Source organism: Capsicum annuum, chromosome 9 (genome assembly GCF_002878395.1).
Source record: "Capsicum annuum cultivar UCD-10X-F1 chromosome 9, UCD10Xv1.1, whole genome shotgun sequence".
Taxonomy (NCBI): Eukaryota; Viridiplantae; Streptophyta; class Magnoliopsida; order Solanales; family Solanaceae; genus Capsicum; species Capsicum annuum.
In genome coordinates, this window is record NC_061119.1 from 2,968,862 (window position 1) to 2,990,071 (window position 21,210).

The following is a 21,210-nucleotide window of genomic DNA, read 5'->3' on the forward strand; positions in this document are numbered from 1 at the left end:
CAAAAACACGAATGCACTATCACGTTTTCGTGAATTTCACACCATAATTAATTGTCAGTTGTACGCTCTTTTTTTCTCCGTAAACTATCACCCGTTGTTTTATTTTTATACTTGACCTATCACCGTCTATGTGTTAAAATACACCTAATCGAGTAGATGGCGATAGTTTAAATGAAAAAAAGGAACAACTGGTAGTTGACCTAATCAGATTTGAGAGACTCGAGATGTGGTTTAATATATAGATAGATGATCATAATTCGGATGACAAAGAAAACAACAAATTATTTTTTATTTTTTTGCTAAATGATAATGGTTAAAAACACGCATGCACTATCATGTTTTTCGTAAATTTCACACCATAATTAGCTGTCAATTGTACGTTCTCTTTTTTTATGTGAACTATCACCCGTTGTTTTATTTTCATACTTGACCTATCACCGTCTACGTGTTAAAATACACCGAGTCGAGTAGATGACGATAGTTCAGCTAGGAAAAAGGAGCAACTGGTAGTTGACCTAATCAGTTTTGAGAGATTCGAGGTGTGATTTAATATATAGATGACCGTTTCGTAACTCAAATAGCAAAGAAATAACAGATAATTAAGTATTAAAACTGGCAAACAATATGTTATTCAGATGTATTTTTGATCATTATCTCGTGTCAATATAATCTAAGAAATAAAGAAGCAAAAAATATATTAATTGGACGTGGGTGGCTATGTATATTTTTAATGAGATATAATATTACTATTATAATATTACTAAATTATTTAATTTGTTCATAACTTAACTATCAATTTTTTTTTTTAAAATCATTTTTCTAAATGATAGGTATTGTAATGCTTAAATATACCAAATATAAAGTCTTCCAGGTTTCTAATGACGTGTACTTTGTGTTTTATTAGTTGAATAATATAAATAATTAACCATGTGCAGAGGAACAGAAATTTATTTTATTTTTTTTAGGTTTTTTTAATTAAAAAAGTACAACTGGATCTGATAAGATTTTATAATGATTCAATAATCGTTGCATTTTGACAAAAGAAATAATTTAGGATTATTTAAATTATTTACACCGACAATACTATTTTTTTACATTACTGAGTTATATTTACTTATCATAGTCAATAATTTATCTTATTTCAAGATTATATATCCTATTTTTTATGGAGTCGTTTAATCTGATAATATAAAAAATATTACCCAAATAATGTGAATAACTTATGGATTTAATTTATTTTTTTTTGTTTTGCACTATCGATAAATTTTAACATATGATAGAAAGTTATTATTTACATGATTTGATTGTGTAAATTATTTTTTTAAATCGTTAGTCAGCGATGAAATCAGAATTTTCACTATTATATACAACGTAAACACATACTAAAAAAGTTGACCGAATTCAACATCTACGATATACGATATCTATACGCCCCCAAGATCATCTCCCCCTTGTTATCAGCGCGTACAACTTAAACTCAATATTTTAACGAAAAAAGGATGAATAACCTCCGTCATACTTTTGGTACATATATGCTCCTATCGTTAAAGAAATGGTACGTATATCTCCCTCACACTAACGATAGGGACATCTGTGTGGCCAAAGTATGATGGAGAATATATACTAATTATTTATCATAGTTCGAAAGTATATTTATCATTTTTTCGAATATTTTAATAAATGGAATATTAGTAGGTGACATATTCCTCATTACATATACTTCTTTAAAGGGTCCATATTATAATTGTTAAATTCAAATACCAACCATCAATAATTTTTCATCAATCTTATTCTTGTTCTTCTTCAAATTCTTCTTCTTCTTCTTCTCAAAAAAAAAAATAAAAAAATGGAGTTGGAATTTAATTTTTTCATGATTTGTTCTACTATAATCTTTTTACTAGCTTTAATAATCCTCTTAATCTCCCAAAAAAAATCATCATTTTTTTCTAATTACAATTTACCTCCAGGACCAAATGGACTACCAATTTTTGGTAATATTTTTGATCTTGCTGGATCAGAACCATACAAAAAAATTGCAAATTTAAAAGACAAATTTGGCCCTATTTTATGGCTAAAAATTGGTTATTCAATGGACATTATGGTAATTCAAACAGCAAAATTATCAAGTGAATTATTCAAAAATCATGATGTTACATTTTGTGATAGGAATATAATTGATGTTAATTTAGCACATAATTTTTTCCAAGGTTCAATGGCTTTAGCTCCCTATGGTAATTATTGGCGATTTTTACGACGAATTTGGACCGTTGAAATGTTCGTGAATAAAAGGATCAGCGAGACAACACGTGTCAGAAGAGAATGTATGGATAAAATGCTAGGATGGATCGATAAAAAGGCGAGTTTAGGAGGTGGAGAAGGGATTGAAGTGACACGTTATGTGTTTTTAGCGTCATTTAACACGTTAGGTAAGTTGTTTTTGTCTAAGGATTTAGTGGCCGATCCAGAATCTGAACAAGGGTCGGAGTTTTTTAACGCGATGAAGGGAATCATGGAGTGGGCCGGGGTTCCGAATATTTCGGATATTTTTCCATTTCTAAAAATATTTGATTTACAAGGTTTAAGGAAAAAAATGGAACGGGATATGGGAAAAGCTAAAGAAATTATTAAGAAATTTATTGAAGAAAGAAAAAAGGGTGACGAAAATACGTCAAATAAAGATTTATTGGATGTATTGCTTAATTTTAACGGCAGTGGAAAAGATGAACCAGCTAAATTATCAGAACATGAAGTCACAGTGACTATACTGGTAAGTTCTCTCTACTCTTTCTGTCTCAAATTATCTATCGTGATTTCTAAAACGATTTTAGAGAAGGATATATTTTTATTGATCAGTTGTTTTATGACGTGATAGTTAATCCCGAGTTTCTCCTAGGGTTCTAAATTTTATTCCTTCTGTTTCACTTTACGTGATACACTTTTGGTGTACAAAGGTCAGTTTGACAAATTTTTCGTGTGAATTTAAACATAAAATCTTCATTTTTTTTTTTAATTTTTTTTTTATATATATAGACGCCGCATTAAAAGTACTTTTAAGGTATAATAACAAACAATTCAAATATTAACAAATTACTTAAAAAAATATGGTTAAGAAGAGTTATTTGGCTCGCAAATAATAATAGTTTCACATAACATGAAATGATTGGTGTAGTACGTTGTATCTCGAAAGAAATTAACTTATACACACCGATAATATATAGAATTTTTACATTATATGGAGTTACTTTTACCTATTATAACATGTAACCTGCTTAATTTTCAAGATTACAAATTTCGCTTTTAAAGAGAATTTCCTATACATATTTATTTATGTGACCTAATTATAGTTAACAAAGTACTTAAAAAAATATGGTTAAGAAGAGTTATTTGGCTCTTCAAATAATAATGGTGTCACATAATATAGTACTTTGTATCTCGAAAGAAGTTGACTTATACACAGAGATAATATAAAGAATCTTTACACCATATCATGTTATTTTTACCTATTATAACGTGTAACCTATCTAATTTTCAAGATTATAAAGAGAATATCGTAACATGTTTATTAGGTGACTTAATTATAGTAGAAAGATTTTATTATACATAAATTCATGGCGAAATTTTCTAGGAAATGTTTCTAGCTGGAACAGAAACAACAAGTAGCAGTGTGGAGTGGGCATTGACTGAGCTATTGTGCCATCCACATGCAATGGACAAAGTAAAATTAGAAATTTCACAAGTAATTGGTCCAAATAAAAAGTTCGAAGAGTGTGACATAGACAGTCTGCCTTACATGCAAGCCGTGTTGAAAGAATCGCTACGCTTACATCCTCCGCTCCCTTTCTTGATTCCAAGAAAAGCAATTCAAGACACAAAGTTCATGGGGTACGACGTACCAAAAGGGACTCAGGTGCTCGTGAACGCCTGGGCGATTGGAAGAGATCCTGAATGCTGGGACCACGACGACGACGACCCTTCTGAGTTCAAGCCCGAGAGGTTTCTTGATTCAAACGTAGACGTTAAGAGGCAAAACTATGAGTTGATTCCATTTGGTGCTGGCAGAAGAATGTGCGTTGGCCTTCCATTAGGTCATCGCATGATACATTTCGCGCTTGGATCGTTGCTTCACGAATTCGATTGGGAACTTCCTCATAATGTATCTCCAAAATCAATTAACATGGAGGAAAGTATGGGAATTACAGCAAGAAAAAAACAACCATTGAAAGTGATACCAAAAAGAGCTTGAAATTAGTTGTATACAAATTATGTATATTTGTTGTAGGTGAATGGTTTAATAATGTGTAAAAAGTCGATGTACAAACACATGTTATGCATCTGGTCTATCGACCTGATATAAACACTCAGTGCGTGGTAGAGTTGGATCGATATTAGACCCTTTGTTTTAACCATTCTATACGCTTTTTATAGCGACAAAGTTTGAACTTATAGAGTTTGAATTGAACAGCTTCAAAATTTTATCACAACCTATTTGATTTACTGGAATTGAAAATATGTTATTTATGTGAAATTTTTAATATATAAGTAGAATTTGAGCTAAAGTTCGGATGAATTCATAACTTCTATGCTAGATCTGCCCCTGTCAAAACGGAAAATAGTTTTTAACACATAACCACCAAATTACATTTTTATGACTTGTATTTAGGGGTGCCTACATTGGGCTAATAGTTTAATTATAGGGACAAAATTTAATAAGTTAGGCCTAGAAAAGGTTATATTGTGCAAATAATTACCATAACTATTGCTCACTGGGCTTTTATTAGAGAGTATCAAAATGAACTAAAAGATGTTTTTAATGGGCCAATGTGTATCTAATGTAATATAGGGCATAAATCCCGATAGTTTGGAGTTTAATTACAGAAAATCCTGATATTTTGCATAATTATTGAAATTCCAATTTTGGGTCTGTCAAGATACATGATTAGCTCCCGATACATCTTTTTTGATTAATTTGGGTCCACCGAGATACACAATACATCTAACGAAGATACGTTTTTTTCTTGTAAAAGATACATAATTAGTTTCCGATACATTTTTTTCAATTTTGGGTCTGTCGAGATACATAATTACCTCCCGATACATCCAAAGTAGATTCATAATTAGCTGAGATATTTGTAATTACTTTATAAGAGTGGGGATTTATGTAAATATGATAATTTAAGGTGTATGTTTACGTTATTTTAGCATGTTTGTATATAACATCTCAAAATTTGCCCAAAACAACACCATATTGTATCATGCTCATACGGATACATTACAATTGAAATTGCAATTTCACTATATACGTAGAAAGAAAGTACTTCGATACGTACATAAAAGCGAATGCTAAGATACTTGATTTTGAATTAGCCATGAGTCGAGGATTTATGAGAAACAACTTCTCTATCTCAATAAGATAGGATAGCGTCTGTGTATATCTCATCCTTCCCAAGCCTCAATTGTGAAACCATACTCGATATGTTGTTGGTAGGTTCTAAATTAGCCACCGAACTCATTGCTTATTTTATTTATCGGGTTTGCGATCGACTAGCTAGGTACTTGTATATACTCAATGGATTTTGTTATACAAATACATCTCGATCTACGCAAAAACTACTGAATTCTTCTGATCCATCCTTGCTACCCTTTGTATCCAACATGTATATATACCTTTCAATGAAATAATTACTTTTTTTTCCCCATATTTTTCTATGAATAAGCACATTTTGTATGCATTGTTAACAAAATAAAATTAAAAAACACTACATTGCATTGTGCTCAAAGGGATACATACATTACAATTTAATGGACAACTATTTTGCTCTTTCTCTTTGTCTTTTACACAATCTAGTATATCTTAGCATTGGCCTTATGAATATACATATGAAAGTGCTTTCTTTTTGGTTATTATTGTCCTTGATACCCTTTATATACAATTGGTATAGTCTTCAATGGAGTTGCTTTCTTCAAAGTAATCCCTAGTCTTTCACTCATGTCCAAATCAACCGGCTTCACCCCCGCGGCTAAAACCCAATCAAACTTGTGTAGAACTGACCCTAAGGCCAGTGGCAACACGCGTGAAGCAAGGGGTATTGCAGGACACATTCTTCGACCAGAACCAAAAGGTATGAACTCGAAATGATGACCTTTATAATCAACCATATTAGGTTCCAAGAATCTCTCTGGCTTAAATGCTAGAGGATCTTTCCAAGTCTTGGGGTCCCTACCAATCGCCCATACATTAACCAGAACCTGAGTTTCTTTCGGAATGTGGAACCCTAACATGGTGCAAGAGTCCATAGCCATATGTGGGACTAAGAATGGAAGTGGAGGGTGTAACCTTAGGGTTTCTTTGATCACCGCGTTTAAGTATGGGAGCTTGTCTATGTCGTCTTCTTCTAGCTTACTCGAGGGGTTGATCACTCTTCTTAGCTCGGCTTGAACTTCCCGGAGAGTGTTAGGGTTATGGAGGAGCTCTGCCATCGCCCATTCTAATGTGCTTGTAGTTGTATCTGTCCCGGCTGTGAACATCTCCTGGTAAAATGACAAATCAAATACTTCAATTTAACTTATATATACAGATAGCGTAAGCAATTTGTTAGAGAAAGCACCTTTTTATTTATTTGATTGACTTAAGAGTTTGTTTTTACTTCCAATCTAACTAAATAGAGCCACCATATAATATAAAGTGTACCCCAAACAAAGTCATATTAATTTTCTGTACAACTAGGTTGTTGGTCACAAAATTTAATTTGAAATTGTAGGGTAATAATTAAATAATAATTGGACTCATTTAACTAACAAAAAGTGAGATTAGTACCTTGATAATAATAGAACATGTTATATGTTACAACATGTTGATTGTGTAAAAATTCTTCACAAAATCACAAAATCAATATGTTGATTTTTATAACATGATAAAAGTTAAATTCAGCACGTAAAGAGATTAGTTTATTGGCATAATACGTAAACGCGACCTTTAACTTGACCTCAACTCACGTCTATGACCTCCAACTTTGAATATGCACGAGCAAACACTTTAGCTTCTATAAAGTTGAACAAGTGGACACACGCGTCCTATAATACACGCATGACGCCATGTATGAAATACATTGGCCACGTAAGATGCCACATATGATCTCCAACTCTGAATGTGTACAAGTCGACACTTCAACTTGTATAAAGTTAAACAAGTAGACGCACGCGTCCTATGTGACATAATACACGTAGGACGCCATGTATGAAACACATTGGCCTCGTAGGATGCATGTGTCTACTTGTTCAACTTTATGCAAGTTTAAGCGTCTGCTTGTGTACACCCAGAGTTGGAGCCTTGGAGGGCATAGATGAAAGTTGAAAACCAAGTTAAATACTTCCTTTAACTTAACCTCAGCTCACATTTATGACCTCCAACTTTAAATGTGCATAAGTAGACACTTCAACTTAGCTTGTATAAAGTTGAATAAGCAGATGTGTGAAACACATTGACCACGTAGGATGCAACATAGGATGCATGTGTCTACTTGTTCAGCTTTATACAAGCTTAAGCGTCTGCTTCTGCCCACCCAAAGTCGGACAACATAAATGAAAGCTGAAACCAGGTTAAAGGGCAACATTTTGTATCATAATGAATATGCATTAGGGTTTTTTCTTTTAGCACTTTGATATCAAAACATATTGAGCATATAGAGAGTACTTACAAAAAGAATGACATTCATGGTTTGAATTGAAAATCTTGAAGGACCTTCAACACCATCACCACGATATTGAAGAAGAACATCTAAGTAATCCTTCTTCCTCTCTTCACCATTTCGCGTATCTTCCATTCTTTCTCTAAGGTACAAACCCGCGATATCAAATGATTTTTTAATATGATATCGCGTTTTCCTCCTAATGCCTTGTGGATCAAGGTATCTCAGTATAGGAAAGAAATCCGCAAGGTTAGGTTTCCCAGCAAACTCCATGACTTTCCCTGCATGGTAAAAGAACTTTGCACCCCTATCTGATTTTGGATCAACTAAATCTTTGGATATCATAAGATTTCCAATTAGGTTAAATGACATTATGAAGAAAAACTTGCCAACATCAATGGAATTTTTGCCTGATTTCCCTTCATCTTCCATGAATTTAACCATTTGATCAATGCATTTTGTACGTACATCTTTCATGGAATCGAGTCGACTTGTAACGAAGAACTCTATGGTGCATAACCTTCGCAACATACGCCAGTGTGGACCGTACTGACTAGTGATGAGTGAACCCTCGTTTCCTATATCACCTTTCATAGCTTCGTAGATCTTTCTACCTGCATGCATGCAACATCAAAGGGTGTGGCCTAGCGGTTCAATATTAATATAAAGTTTTATGAAAGTAATGGAAGAAAGGAGGGGGGGGGGGGGGGGGGGGGGGGGGGGGGGGGGGGGGTTCAAATTTCAGCATAGGTGCTAATTAAAATACAAAAAAGTTGAGGTGAACACAAGCTGACTGCTGACTTCGCCATTATTAAAACAATTTTGGTTCCTTTGGTCATACCTATGTTATTTTATCATGTTCCATGCATTTTTTTTCTTTATATATATACCGTCTTTTGTCTTGAGCCGGGGGTCTATCGAAAACAACCTCTCTACTTATTTAGAGGTAGTGGTATGAACTGCGTACACTCTACCCTCCCCAAACCCCACGATGTGGGAATATACTGGGTTTGTTGTTGTTGTCGTTGGTTATTAATAAATTCTGATTTTAGTTGTTATGATATTTGACAATAGATTGACATGCATGGAATTAATTAAATGTGCATTTTTGATCCATTTGCTATGCTAGTGAATATTCACAAATCTACCATAACGATTAACCACTCCGCTACCTAACTACTCAAAGTTTGTGTTGTTACTTTATATTTAACGGCAATAAAGTTTTAAAAATAGTCGAAATATAATATATTAACATACTTCCTAACCTAACATATAGGGACTAAAAACACATTTTTTTAAAATTAATTAAAGGTTAAATGTATTTAGAGTCGTGCAAGTAATTAAGTATGTGAGATCAGGGTGAAAATTCCACCATACACAAAAAAAACATCCATTTAAAGTTGTGTGGCAAAAATCATGCGAGATCAGGGTACAAATTTCACGATATACATAATTGCACGTATAGTTGGTGGGAGGTCAGAATGCAAACTCCACGATATACAGAAAAGATATCCACATATAATTGCACGTATAGTTGGTGGGAGGTCAGGGTGCAAATTTCATGAAATATAGAAAAGACATCCACATATATTTGCACGTATAGTCGGTGGGAGGTCAGAGTGCAAATTCTACGATATACAAAAAAGACATCCACATGTAGTTGCATGTGTAGTCTGTTGGAGGTCAGGGTGCAAATTCCACGATATACAGAAAAGACATCCGCATATAGTTGCACGTATAGTCGGTGAGAGGTTAGGGTGTAAATTCCACGATATACAAAAAAGACATCCACATATAGTTGCACGACGCACGTAGAGTCTGTGGGAGATCAGGGTACAAATTCTACGATATACAGAAAAGACATCCACATATAGTTGCACAATGAAAACCATGGGAGATCAGGGTGCAAATTCCACGATACACAGAAAAGACATCCACATATAGTTGCACGTATAGTCTGTGGGAGATCAGGGTGCAAATTCCACGATATGCAGAAAAGACATCCACATATAGTTGCACATATAGTCGGTGGGAGATCAAGGTACAAATTCCAGGATATACAGAAAAGACATCAACATATAGTTGCACGTATAGTCAGTGGGAGATCAGGGTGCAAATTCCACGAAACTCAAAAATTAAAAGACATCCACATATGGTTGCACATATAGTCGAATGGGAGATCAGGATGCAAATTTCACGACATACAAAGAACAAAACATCTACATATAGTCGAGGTACACGCAAGCTGTGAGATCAGTGAATCCTACCTGCAAGCACTATGTCATGATTCTTGAACATTTCACGTGCCACATCATTGGATGAAATAACCACAGTGCTCATTGAACCTAACCATAGTGTCATTATAGGACCATATTTGTTAGCCAATTTTGCAAATGATACATGAGGTGCAAAACCTGATTGAAAAATGCTGGTCACTAGTTGCCACCACCTTGGTCCTGGTGGCATCAACTGCCCCTTTTCTTCGAGCCGTCGTTGTCGTCGCTCGGTCACCATAGCCCATGCAACCCATGCAAGTAAAAGTATGACCAAACCTAAAATCTCATACTCCATTTTTCACTTTCCTCGTTTTTGGTAATTTGTTACAGAGGCGAATCTATGATTTGAACGACCTGCATGCATATCAAAGGAAATAATATTAGGGTTGTGATTCTTCGTGTCTAGTGGTAGAGATGGATTCGTAATTTGAAATATGATCATGACAACTTTACATGCCCTAGCTACCCTTGTACATCCAAATTTTGCCACCAACAATATTACATGTAAACAACCCCTAAACACAAGGGCGGATCTGTAGCCAAACTTTTGGTGCTCTGGGCCCCATTAAGTTCAATGCAAATTTGATATATATAAGATTTAGTAAACCATCCAGTAAACCAAGAAGATAGTTGAATGTTGTAATTTCCAGAAGGAAACTTAAAGATTAGGACGTCAATATGTGTTTCAAACCTTCCGTGCACCCACAAACACTAATTAAATTCTGAATCCGCCACTGCCTAAATGGTTCCAAAATTCTTCAACAAAAACAAGAAAATCTTAAACTCACGATTTTCGATCACCATGTCGTGAATTCGTAACAACAACACATCTATAATTCTGAATTTCTAGAACGGTCAGCCTAGTGTACTAGAACGATTTTAAATTAATATACAATAATAAATTGCCGGGGTCACATGAGTTAAATATCAAATACATATACAGAATCTAGACAAAAGTTATTGGGTTCTCCTAAAACTACATAAATCATATGGGAAGCTATCTTCTACTTTTTTTTTTAGGTAAATAATTAAAGATATGAAGATCAATTTGATTAAGGAAGCTAGGGTTTTAAAATCATGAGGTTCTTGACTTCTTGAATAATATACATTAACTAATTAATCATTGATATATTTGATCTGAAATTAGTTAAATAATTACATGAACAACACATATAATATCATTAATGATGAAAAGAAGAAATGACAAACTTATACAAGAAATTCATCAAACTTATACAAGAAATTCATGGAATATTATTAATTCATAAAACCAAAATATAATTAAAGGTGTAAAACTTAGAAACATTTGAACCTAACAACATCCATTAATTCGATGCACATATGATAAAATTAAAAAGCTTCCAATAATAGCAAAACAAGAATTATATGTATAAGAAATTAAATATGGGGTACCTTTAATTTATATCATTATGACAAATAATGTCAGTATACTACAACAACAAATTCAATATAATCTCATAATTAGTAGATATGTAAATATCGATCTGAATGACAGTTAGCTAAGCGAGACCTTTAATCGAGGAAGCCCTGTCCAGTACTGCCTCTACTCTATTGGTCCTAGACTCGTAGAACTAGATATTAGATAAACATGCCGGTCACTCGTGACATAAAATCCTTATCTGCTCGTCTAACTCAGCCAAATAGCATCAATCACTCGAAATCGTCACCGAACACATGGAACCTTACCTTTATGGGGTTAGAGCGGCTATTTCTGATTGAATCTATGCAACTCAGCTCTTTTATCAAATTTGAGACCGACAATGACAACACACTATTTTATTTTATTTTTTTGAAAAATAAAAAACCATTAATGTATTATCACATCTAAGAAGTAAAATTGACTCTAATTTTGTTTTCATTGAAAAAGAAGAAATGAAAATTCTCAAAAATTTTCTCAAAAAACATGAAGTGAAACTAAACACATTTTCTTGAAATCAAATGGAATATTAACAAAGTTAGTTTAATTATTGTGATTTTACCTTTACTATATAACAAAGAATAGCACTGATATAATTTTCTATAAGAATTGGATTACACTAATAATATTTTAAAGTCAGAGAAATTTAACCATATATCATGCATCTTATTATTTTTAACTTGTACTATATTGTATGTATATGTATATTGTAAATGTACCCAATATAATTCTACAGGTGTACTGGTTTCGAAAAATAGGGTAGTATGTATGTACGTTGACCTTATCCCGCCTTTGTGTAGATATATGTTGTTTTCAATAGACTCTCGATTAAAAAATATGAACAAAATCGAATATAAAAGATAATAACGACAACAAAATAGCAAGAGGAACATACAATACTTTCATACCTCTTCTTGAATGACCACCTTGAGCTTTTTCCTTCCTAAAAAAATAATAAAAAATGACCCAACCTGTTAAATTCCAGGATGAATATAAGCTCCCCCCAAAAAATAATATTTGTTTGATGATAAAAATTAAAGAGATAAGCATTCAGTACTTTAGTATGACCAAATTTGTTACGATATATTCCAACTTCACAAGGAGAAGCAAGAAGAAAAAAGACATCCATTTCAAAACTATGAGGTGAGAAGAAAAGAGAAAAGAAAGAGTTTTGAAGAAAGCTACGGGAAAGTCAAATCATTTCTTTTTTATCGACGAGATATATATATGCAAAAGGAATAATTCTAGCTAAAGAGATGAGATCCCTGCGCCTGACTAATGGAAGCAAGGGACCGAGTTATTCTCTATAACCATACTATTAAACAAGTAAACCTGGAAGCTTCGAATCGGACTTTAAAGAAATGTCGTATAGGGAAAGTCCAGCTTCAACGAACCTGCGCTTCCCTGTGACGGAGTGCATTCCGGAAATCTAGTTGGAGATCAGTCTATCGTCCTATTACCGTTGAACTAAATTTTAGTGTATTTTTGACGTGGCACATGGCAATCCTTCACGCGCCTCAGGTGTTTAACTTCACGCAAGGTGTCACATCAGCATAAAAAAGTGATACAAATACGCTAAAATTGAGTTTAGGGGTAATAGGACTTCAACTTTAACCGTAGTGAACTAAATTTTAGCGTATTTTTGTCAACCTTTGTAGCTGACGTGGCACATGGCAATCCTTCACGCGCCTCGAGTGTTTAACTTCACGCAAGGTACCACATCAGCATAAAAAAGTGATACAAATACACTAAAATTGAGTTCAGAGATAAGAGGACTCCAACTTTAATAGTAGTTCGAAAATACTGAATACTTATCTCAAAATAAAAAGTATCTATGAAGAAATTAGAAAGAATTAAGAATGAAAAATCTGAGTAAAAAGATTGTGGGAATCTACCTGAGTGATCTACTAATTCTATGTTTAGCCAATGAGAGTATTTAACTATTTATAGAGAATAGTGGACTACTAAACTATAGGTATAGCCATTTATTAAATAAATAAATAAAATAATAATAATAATAGTCAATAAACATTATATTTCTTTGTATATTATTGTATGATATATACAAAACATATATTTATATACATTTAATTTAGAAATGTAATTATATTGATCGACCAATCAAATAGATAACTTTCAAATCTCGACAAGAGGGAGTTGCTCGATGGTAAGCACCCACATTTCCAACTCGAAGGTTGTGAATTCGAGTCGCCAAGAAATCAAAAAGAGGTTGGGAGCTCGGTGAAAAGAAAGAGTTTAAGTTTTGTGCACTGTCAGTGTACAAAATATTGTACATTATCAGGTAAACTTGACTTGCTATTGCAAGTTACCCAATTTTTTACGTAAAAATTAAAAAATAAAAAATTAGATAACCTACAATAATAACAGGTTAAAATTATCTGATAATATAAAGTGTTGTATACCGACAGGTCACAAAATTTAAATTCTAAAAGAAAAGGTCCAATCCCAATAATCAATTAAATATATGAAATAGTACCCTTTTTGATGAAGACAAGCAATATGACATCTTCATTTCTTTTAGTTCAATATCACTTTTTTAATAATAATGATAATAATAAATAAATAAATAAATAAATAAATAAATAAAAATTTAATCATAGAGTAAATAGTGATGCCGGAGCTTGGAAGCACAACTGTCTGTTCATATATGTAGTTTTTTGCTTTTAATATTTATTATTATTGTTGTGTATTGTATTTCAATTATCGTATTATTTTGTTGTTATTATCGTATTTTTAATGATATATATTGTTTTCTTTTGTAATCAATGTATTTCCTTCGCTATTGTATTTTTTTCATAATTATTTTGATTTGTTGTATTTGAGTCGAGGGTTTTTAGATTAACTCCATGATATAAAGATAAAGTTTACGTATATTTTATCTTGTTTAAATCTCGTTTATAAAATTAAACGAGATATATTGTTGTTGTATATACGAAACAAATTTACGTTGGATTTGTATATCATATCGTCAATATTATCTTTTATGGAATTGCTATGATCTAGATAATATTTGTCCAACTATTTTTTTAAGATAAATGTTTTTTAAAAAAATAAAAAAAAAGCGTGCAATTTGTTTCAATTGACAATAGGGCCTTACATTATTTGATTGAGACAAATATGTTGCATTTGGAGTTTAATTAGAAAGACATTATTTACTAAAAATATTTCCATTTTATGATATTTATACAACAAATGAGACGGCTTAATTTGTTTAAAAATCATATTCAATATTTTCCATTTAATTTGTCTTTTTTATCAACTCTATAATACCATATTAAAAACTCTAAAACTCACATATCAATTACCTACTCCTAATTATTGTAGTAGTTTTTTGGCCTTTAATTTGTGCCATTGGGTTATGAATTCAAGCATCAATTTGAGGATCCAATTTTTTTCATACAATAAATTGCATCTGTTAATATGAAAAAAAAAAAGTGAATACATTGATAATTTCTTCGATTTGTAGTAAATTTAATTTATTTTAGACACATTCGAACTATAATTTGTTCCAATTAAACACATGACAAATGTGTTTTTCCTGTTAAACACTTTTAGTTCAATTTATACAAAAAGTATTTTGTGTGTTCTTAAGTGTCCATACATAAAATACAAAAAGTATTTTCTGCTACCTCCTTTAATTGCTATAAAATATCAGATTAATTCTAATTGAGGTCTTTATAATTAAAGGTGATATTATATTTTATGTAGTTAAAACTTAACTATCTGATTTACTGTTTAAGAACACACACAAAATTTAAATCAAAAGTGACTAATATAAATACTTTATCACGTGTTTAGATAACTCAATTATAGCAAGTCATTACTCGAGTATCTAAATAAAATTGAATTAAAAGTGTCCGATAAAAACACTTTATCATGTATTTAATTAATTGAAATAAATATAATGGTAGTTTGTGTGTTACCTATGTAAGTTGAACACTCAACTTACGAAGTGAATGTCTACACCTCTAAAATTTACGTGTCACGTCAGCATCGGATAACCACGACGAGTGGAAATGAGTTGAAGTGTTTAATAGTCAATTGAGTTGTCTCGACACGAACTATCAAACTTGAAGTGCTTACTACTCTTCTTCACTATGTTAACTGAACACTCCAACTTACAAAATGATCGTCCAGACATCTTCAAAATTTATGTGTCGCCTCATCGTTGAGTGTCCATGAGACACAATCAAAACGAGTTAGACTGTGTAACTGTCAGTTGAGATATCTAGATGTGCAGTATCAAAGCTAGAATACTTACTTATTAGTTGAGATGTCTTTGTCAAACTGGATCGTTTTAGTTTGTTGTTTTCTCATTTATTTATGTGATAATGGCAGCCACCTAAAGAAAATTCTTTGCTAATAAACTATTAATATTATGGATCTTCTTACCTAGCAATTATTTTTTCATAATGTATCTGTATGATTGTGGTTTTGTTTTTTTACTTATTATTATTATTATTATTATTATTATTATTATTATTATTATTATTATTATAATATGAGACGTATCGGGTATTCAAGTTGTACTCACTATGACCAAATTATGAAAAATGAATAATATGTTTTCAGAACTTAAATATAGTCAAATCTCTTTATAACAATCATCCTGTATAACAACATTTCACTGTAGCGTATACGCTACCTTGGAAAGATTCAAGTTGTACTCAATATGACCAACTTATGGAATGAACAATATGTGGTCCGTTCTTTGTACCTCCCGCGCATAGCGAAAGTTTTAGTGCAGCGGGTTGTCGTTTTATGTGTCATAGAATCCTAGCTTACAATAGATAATTGTGGTCCGTCCTTTTTACCGTCCGCGCATAGCGAAAGTTTTAGTGCAGTGGGTTATCGTTTTATGTGTCATAGAATCCAAACGTACAACAGATACTTGTGGTCGATCCGTTCTTTTTACCACCCGCGCATAGCAGAAGTTTTTTAGTGCACCGGGTTGTCGCTTTATGTGTCGTAGAATCCTAGCGTATAACAGATACTTGTGGTCGATCCGTTCTTTTTACCACCCGCGCATAGCGGAAGTTTTGGTACATCGGGTTATCACTTTATGTGTCGTAGAATCCTAGCGTACAACAGATACTTGTGGTCGATCCGTTCTTTTTACAGTCCGCGCATAGCGAAAGTTTTAATGCAGCGGGTTGTCGTTTTATGTGTCATAGAATCCTAGCTTACAATAGATACTTGTGGTCCGTTCTTTGTACCTCCCACACATAGCGAAAGTTTTAGTGCAGCGGGTTGTCGTTTTATGTGTCATAGAATCCTAGCTTACAATAAATACTTGTGGTCCGTTCTTTGTACCTCCCACGCATAGCAGAAATTTTAGTGCACCGCGTTGTCGCTTTATGTGTCGTAGAATCCTAGCTTACAACAGATACTTGTGTTTTGTTCTTTTTATCGCCCACGCATAGCAGAAGTTTTAGTGCACTGGATTGTCGCTTTATGTGTCGTAGAATCCTAGTGTACAATAGATACTTGTGGTCGATCTGTTCTTTTTACCACCCGAGCATAGCGGAAGTTTTGGTACACCGGGTTATCACTTTATGTGTCGTAGAATCCTAGTGTACAATAGATACTTGTGGTCAATCCGTTCTTTTTACAACCCGCGCATAGTGAAAGTTTTAGTGCATTGAGTTGTTGTTTGACCAATATGTGTCACTAGTTTTCTTAATTTGTCTCTTCATGTGCTTAAATAAGAAAAGGACAGCCCGGTGCACTAAAGATACCGCTATGCGCGGTGTTCGGTGAAGGGCCCCACCACAAGGGTGTATCGTACGCAGCCTTACCTTGCATTTCTGCCAGAGGCTGTTTCCAAGGCTTGAACCCGTGACCTCCTGGTCACATGGCAACAGTGCTTAAATATTTTTGTATTTTATTCCTTGTAGTATATATATGCATGTCATGGATGATTGCTTGATTGTTTACTACTATTTATAATTTTATCATTATCTATATATCATATTGAATTTAAAGATCATGTATTATTGTGATGGATTATATATAAATTGTTTTGAAGGTATGGTCCTGCTCCCATAAACATTTGTGCTTTTCTGCATTGATGTTTTTGGATGTAAACTAAAAGGATCTTACTGTTGAAATGAAATTATTTTGAACTTAGTGGTCCTAGTTTCTTGGATGGGGATGTTCATATTTAACTACAAAGTAGGGTTTCGGAGAAAGCAGAGCGTACGCAGACCTTACGATCTACTGCAATTGTAGAGAGGTTGTTTCCGATAGAAAATGTGAGACGGTGTATATCTTGAAGATGATGTATGTGCTTATAGAGAGTTGCATTTTGAGCTAAACGTGTTTTGAGCCTCGCTTCAGGGCTTAAGTGCGCCTTTGACCACATTGGATGGTGGGTTTTACCAAATTAAAAATAGGGTACTTTAGAGCTAAGTTGCTCGGATTCTCCAAAAATGTTGCCGCACTCGTGTCGGATCCTTCAAATAATACACTATTTTTGGAGAATCTGACACGCATTCGTCGACATTCTTGAAGAGTCCGAGCAACATAGCTTTAGAGTCAAATGAATATCGATCACCCGAAAGTTGTAACTCGGTATAAACAAAACTCTTTAGTTTAAGACCACAAGATTCAAAAGAATTTGTTACTTTCTTAAACTCCATGCTGAGTCAAAACCAGACAAACAGATTGAAACGGAGGGAGTATATATATATCTTTTGGGATGCACTAAATGGAATATATAATAGAAGTGGTCCTAATATTTGGGGAAGTTTACATAGGATATATCATTGGACTTATACAAGTTGTATTCATTATGGAAATCTTCAAAGAATAATATCTTTCTTCATAGGATCCTAGGGAAAAAATCAACATTAATAAGGTTTTAAAATTTTATGATGATAGATTATATGCAAAGATTTTGACTTGCTGAAAAATACAACAAGGCTTTGTTTAGATTAAATTTTATGCATTTGATTGTGACGATTGTTCAATTAAATTTTAACATATGATTTTGACATTCCGAAGGGGAGCCTTGTAGTAACTGGTAAAGTTGTTATCATGCGCATGTGACCAGAAGGTCACGGATTCGAGTTGTGGAAGTAGCCTCTTGCAGAAACGTGGGGTAATTAAGGCTAGTTGCATAAAATAAATCCTTGTGGTTCGATCCTTCCTTGGATCCTGCGTAGAGCTAGCGGAAGTTTTAGTGCACCAGGCTGCCCTCGTATGATTTCATCATATTCCATGTATTATTATGATGGCTTGTGCATATATAAATAATTTTGAAGATGTGGTCCTGCTTTTGTTTTGAGGTTATCGAAAGCACTGCAGGTTACGTTCTCGCATCATTTTCTTGAAAAGATATTATATCGCCGTGGGAGAGTTTAAAATGAGTGGTCCTGCCTCCTTAGACGAGCTAGTATATATGTTCATAAAAAGGAGTAGTCCGGTGCACTAAAGCTCCCGCTATGAGCAGGATCCAGGGAAGGGTCCGACCACAAGGGTCTATTTCGCGTATGCAGACTTGCCTTGCTGTTCTGCCGGAGGCTGTTTGCAAGGCTTGAACCCATGACCTCCTGGACACATGACAACAACTTTACCAGTTACTCCAAGGTTCCTTTCAACGAGCTAGTATATTCATACTTCAAACTATTCTGCAATGACGATGTTTTTCTTGAAAATGATATATATATGTTCCGCGCAGGGGTAAGATTTGCGTACTCTCTACCCCCAAATTAAACCCCACTTTGTGGGACTACACTTCGTATGTTGTTGCTGTTGATTTATGTGCTGATAGCAGCTTAAGAATCAGCAAAATGTTGATTCTGTACGTATTTATGGGAAGCAACTGTAAATATTAACCACACTGAAATATTGTTAAGATTTTTTGTAGAAGCAAGTGCAGTGTAATAGGGTAGCCCAGTGGACTAAAGCTCCCGCTATGTGCATGGTCGTGAAGGACTTGACCACAAGGTTCTATCGTCTAGCCAAGTGCATATTAAGCCTGATGAATTGTTGTTTAGCTGTCCCTGATTGCTAAATGAGAAAACCATTGTTTAATACTTCATACTGGAATATTTGGATGTTTGAATTGAATAGGCCTTTGCCTCTTCCCTTCTGGTGCAATACACGGTCGCTCCAAACCACACAGGAGAGGTAAACCGCACTAGTCAAGCCCTAGCATGTACGAATTTTCGAACCTGAGTTGAGATCAGATCCCCCTGCTAGCTCAACCAATTCGGCCACCCTTGCGCGTTGAATAGGCCTTTATGTAATATGGATGTCTGAACATTACATGCTACAACGAAGCTCGACTTCTGTTCTGCATTGAACCATGCAGGAGTTGATGAAAGGACTGGCACTAGCATTAGCTCCTCAGACAAACATATATATGTACGTTTCGATATAGCTGATGTAGCTGTCATGGCAGGGGCGGGTCTATTCATAGCGCCACCTGCAAACTTCGATCAACGAGGATCGATCTACGTGCGGGGAGCCGCGCGTTGGTCCGTGACTCGTAGTGGTGGCCTGGACCCAAGAGGGTTGCCAGCCGTGACCAACTGGGCATAGCCGTGACCAACGAGGATCGATCCATGCAAGGAGCCACAACTTGGAGTGGTGGCTTGTGCGCCAGGAGTGGTTGCCTGGACCTAAGAGGGGTGCCAGCCGTGACCAACGAGGTCGTTGGTTCTCAAGCGAAGGCGATTATTATGAACCAATTGTCCCATATTGAAAAAATAGAGAAATGTTAAGAGGATTATAAGCCAAATGAGTTCTCTCACATATTAGACTAGTTTTTTGGGTTGGGCTCTCCCGCATTGTTTATAACAATGGGAAACTTTATGTGAATATATATATGTATTGATATAGTCAAATATTAAATCCGTCACACCCAAGCATTATTAGACTAGTCTTTTGGGTTGGGTATATATCGATATAGTCAAATATTAAATCTGTTACTCATAATACCCAAGCATTATCTAGTGCAAGTGGCAAAATGACACTTTGGTTGCCCATAGGTTGTGCGTTCGATCCTAGTTTGCCGCATTTGTTTTTTCAATACTGATATAGTCAAATATTAAATTTTCCATCTATAATACCAAAGCACTATCTAGTACAAGTGGTCGTGTGTTCAATCCCACTTTGCAGGATTTGTTTTTTCTTAATTATTTGGTGTGAAACATTGTTGACTAATATTATCGAAAGATCAAGTTTTGTCATTTTATTATTATTTTTTTTTAATTAATTGGTTGGTTAATTGTCCTACATATCTAAAAGTGAATAATTTGATTAATTTAATCGATAAGCGGTGGCGAAGCTAGAAATTCAGCCAAGGATGTACAAATTTTATTCTCAGCTATGTTAAGAGTGTACAAAATTAAATATACAGTCATTTTAATTAACATTTAACCTCTATGCACCACATAGTTTTCCGACGAAGGTTGTGCATCTGACCACCCTTCATCGAAGGTGACTCCGCCCCGGTCGATAAGTTTACTTGGCACCCAGAGAGTGCGGATCCTGGATACACCTCTGTGTCATGGTCGGAGCCACCTTAGACGAAGGGTGATCCGGTGCACATCCTTCACTAGATAATTATGTGGTGTACAGAGGTTAAATATGTTGTCTATAATGAGTGTATGATTCATTTTGCACATCCTTAACACTACTGAAAAAGAGAAAATTGCACACCCTTCGCGAAAATTCCTAACGCTATGTCTATACATTACAACAACAACATATCCAGTGTATTCCAACATAGTGGGGTCTAGGGAGGGTAGTAGAGTGTATACAGACCATACCACTATCTCAG

General features: G+C 34.2%; 2 protein-coding genes across 6 annotated transcripts; one reads left to right on the forward strand and one right to left on the reverse strand.

Moving 5' to 3' along the window:
• Positions 1-1,746: 1,746 nt before the first annotated feature.
• LOC107843182 (cytochrome P450 76A1) lies at positions 1,747-4,403 on the forward strand. Its single transcript, XM_016687382.2, has 2 exons — positions 1,747-2,767; positions 3,626-4,403. Exons 1-2 carry the CDS (start codon positions 1,847-1,849, stop codon positions 4,241-4,243), a joined length of 1,539 nt encoding a protein of 512 aa, XP_016542868.2. The 5' UTR covers positions 1,747-1,846; the 3' UTR covers positions 4,244-4,403.
• Positions 4,404-5,698: 1,295 nt separating this feature from the next.
• Positions 5,699-13,340, reverse strand: LOC107843184 (iridoid oxidase). Of its 5 annotated transcripts, none has more exons than XM_016687386.2 (5): positions 13,295-13,340; positions 12,308-12,342; positions 9,953-10,315; positions 7,695-8,299; positions 5,699-6,528 (listed from the first exon to the last, which is right to left on the reverse strand). In XM_016687386.2, the coding sequence occupies exons 3-5, from the start codon at positions 10,254-10,256 to the stop codon at positions 5,902-5,904; spliced, it is 1,536 nt and encodes a 511-aa protein (XP_016542872.1). In that variant the 5' UTR covers positions 10,257-10,315; positions 12,308-12,342; positions 13,295-13,340; the 3' UTR covers positions 5,699-5,901. The 5 variants fall into 5 exon arrangements, with proteins under 5 accessions (XP_016542872.1, XP_016542871.1, XP_016542870.1 ...); XM_016687385.2 differs by having other exon boundaries at positions 12,794-13,316; XM_016687384.2 differs by having other exon boundaries at positions 12,308-12,370; positions 12,794-13,316.
• Between the last annotated feature and the right edge of the window lie 7,870 nt (positions 13,341-21,210).

What these genes read in the sequence shown, in the direction of transcription:
- LOC107843182 (XM_016687382.2), top strand. Translation starts at nt 1,847, where the DNA reads ATGGAGTTGGAATTTAATTTTTTCATGATTTGTTCTACTATAATCTTT. An exon ending in AAGTCACAGTGACTATACTG is followed by an intron (nt 2,768 to 3,625) that starts GTAAGTTCTCTC and finishes GAAATTTTCTAG; the next exon opens with GAAATGTTTCTAGCTGGAAC.
- LOC107843184 (XM_016687386.2), bottom strand. Translation starts at nt 10,256, where the DNA reads ATGGAGTATGAGATTTTAGGTTTGGTCATACTTTTACTTGCATGGGTT. An exon ending in TCATGACATAGTGCTTGCAG is followed by an intron (nt 8,300 to 9,952) that starts GTAGGATTCACT and finishes GCATGCATGCAG; the next exon opens with GTAGAAAGATCTACGAAGCT. An exon ending in CCATGAATGTCATTCTTTTT is followed by an intron (nt 6,529 to 7,694) that starts GTAAGTACTCTC and finishes TCATTTTACCAG; the next exon opens with GAGATGTTCACAGCCGGGAC.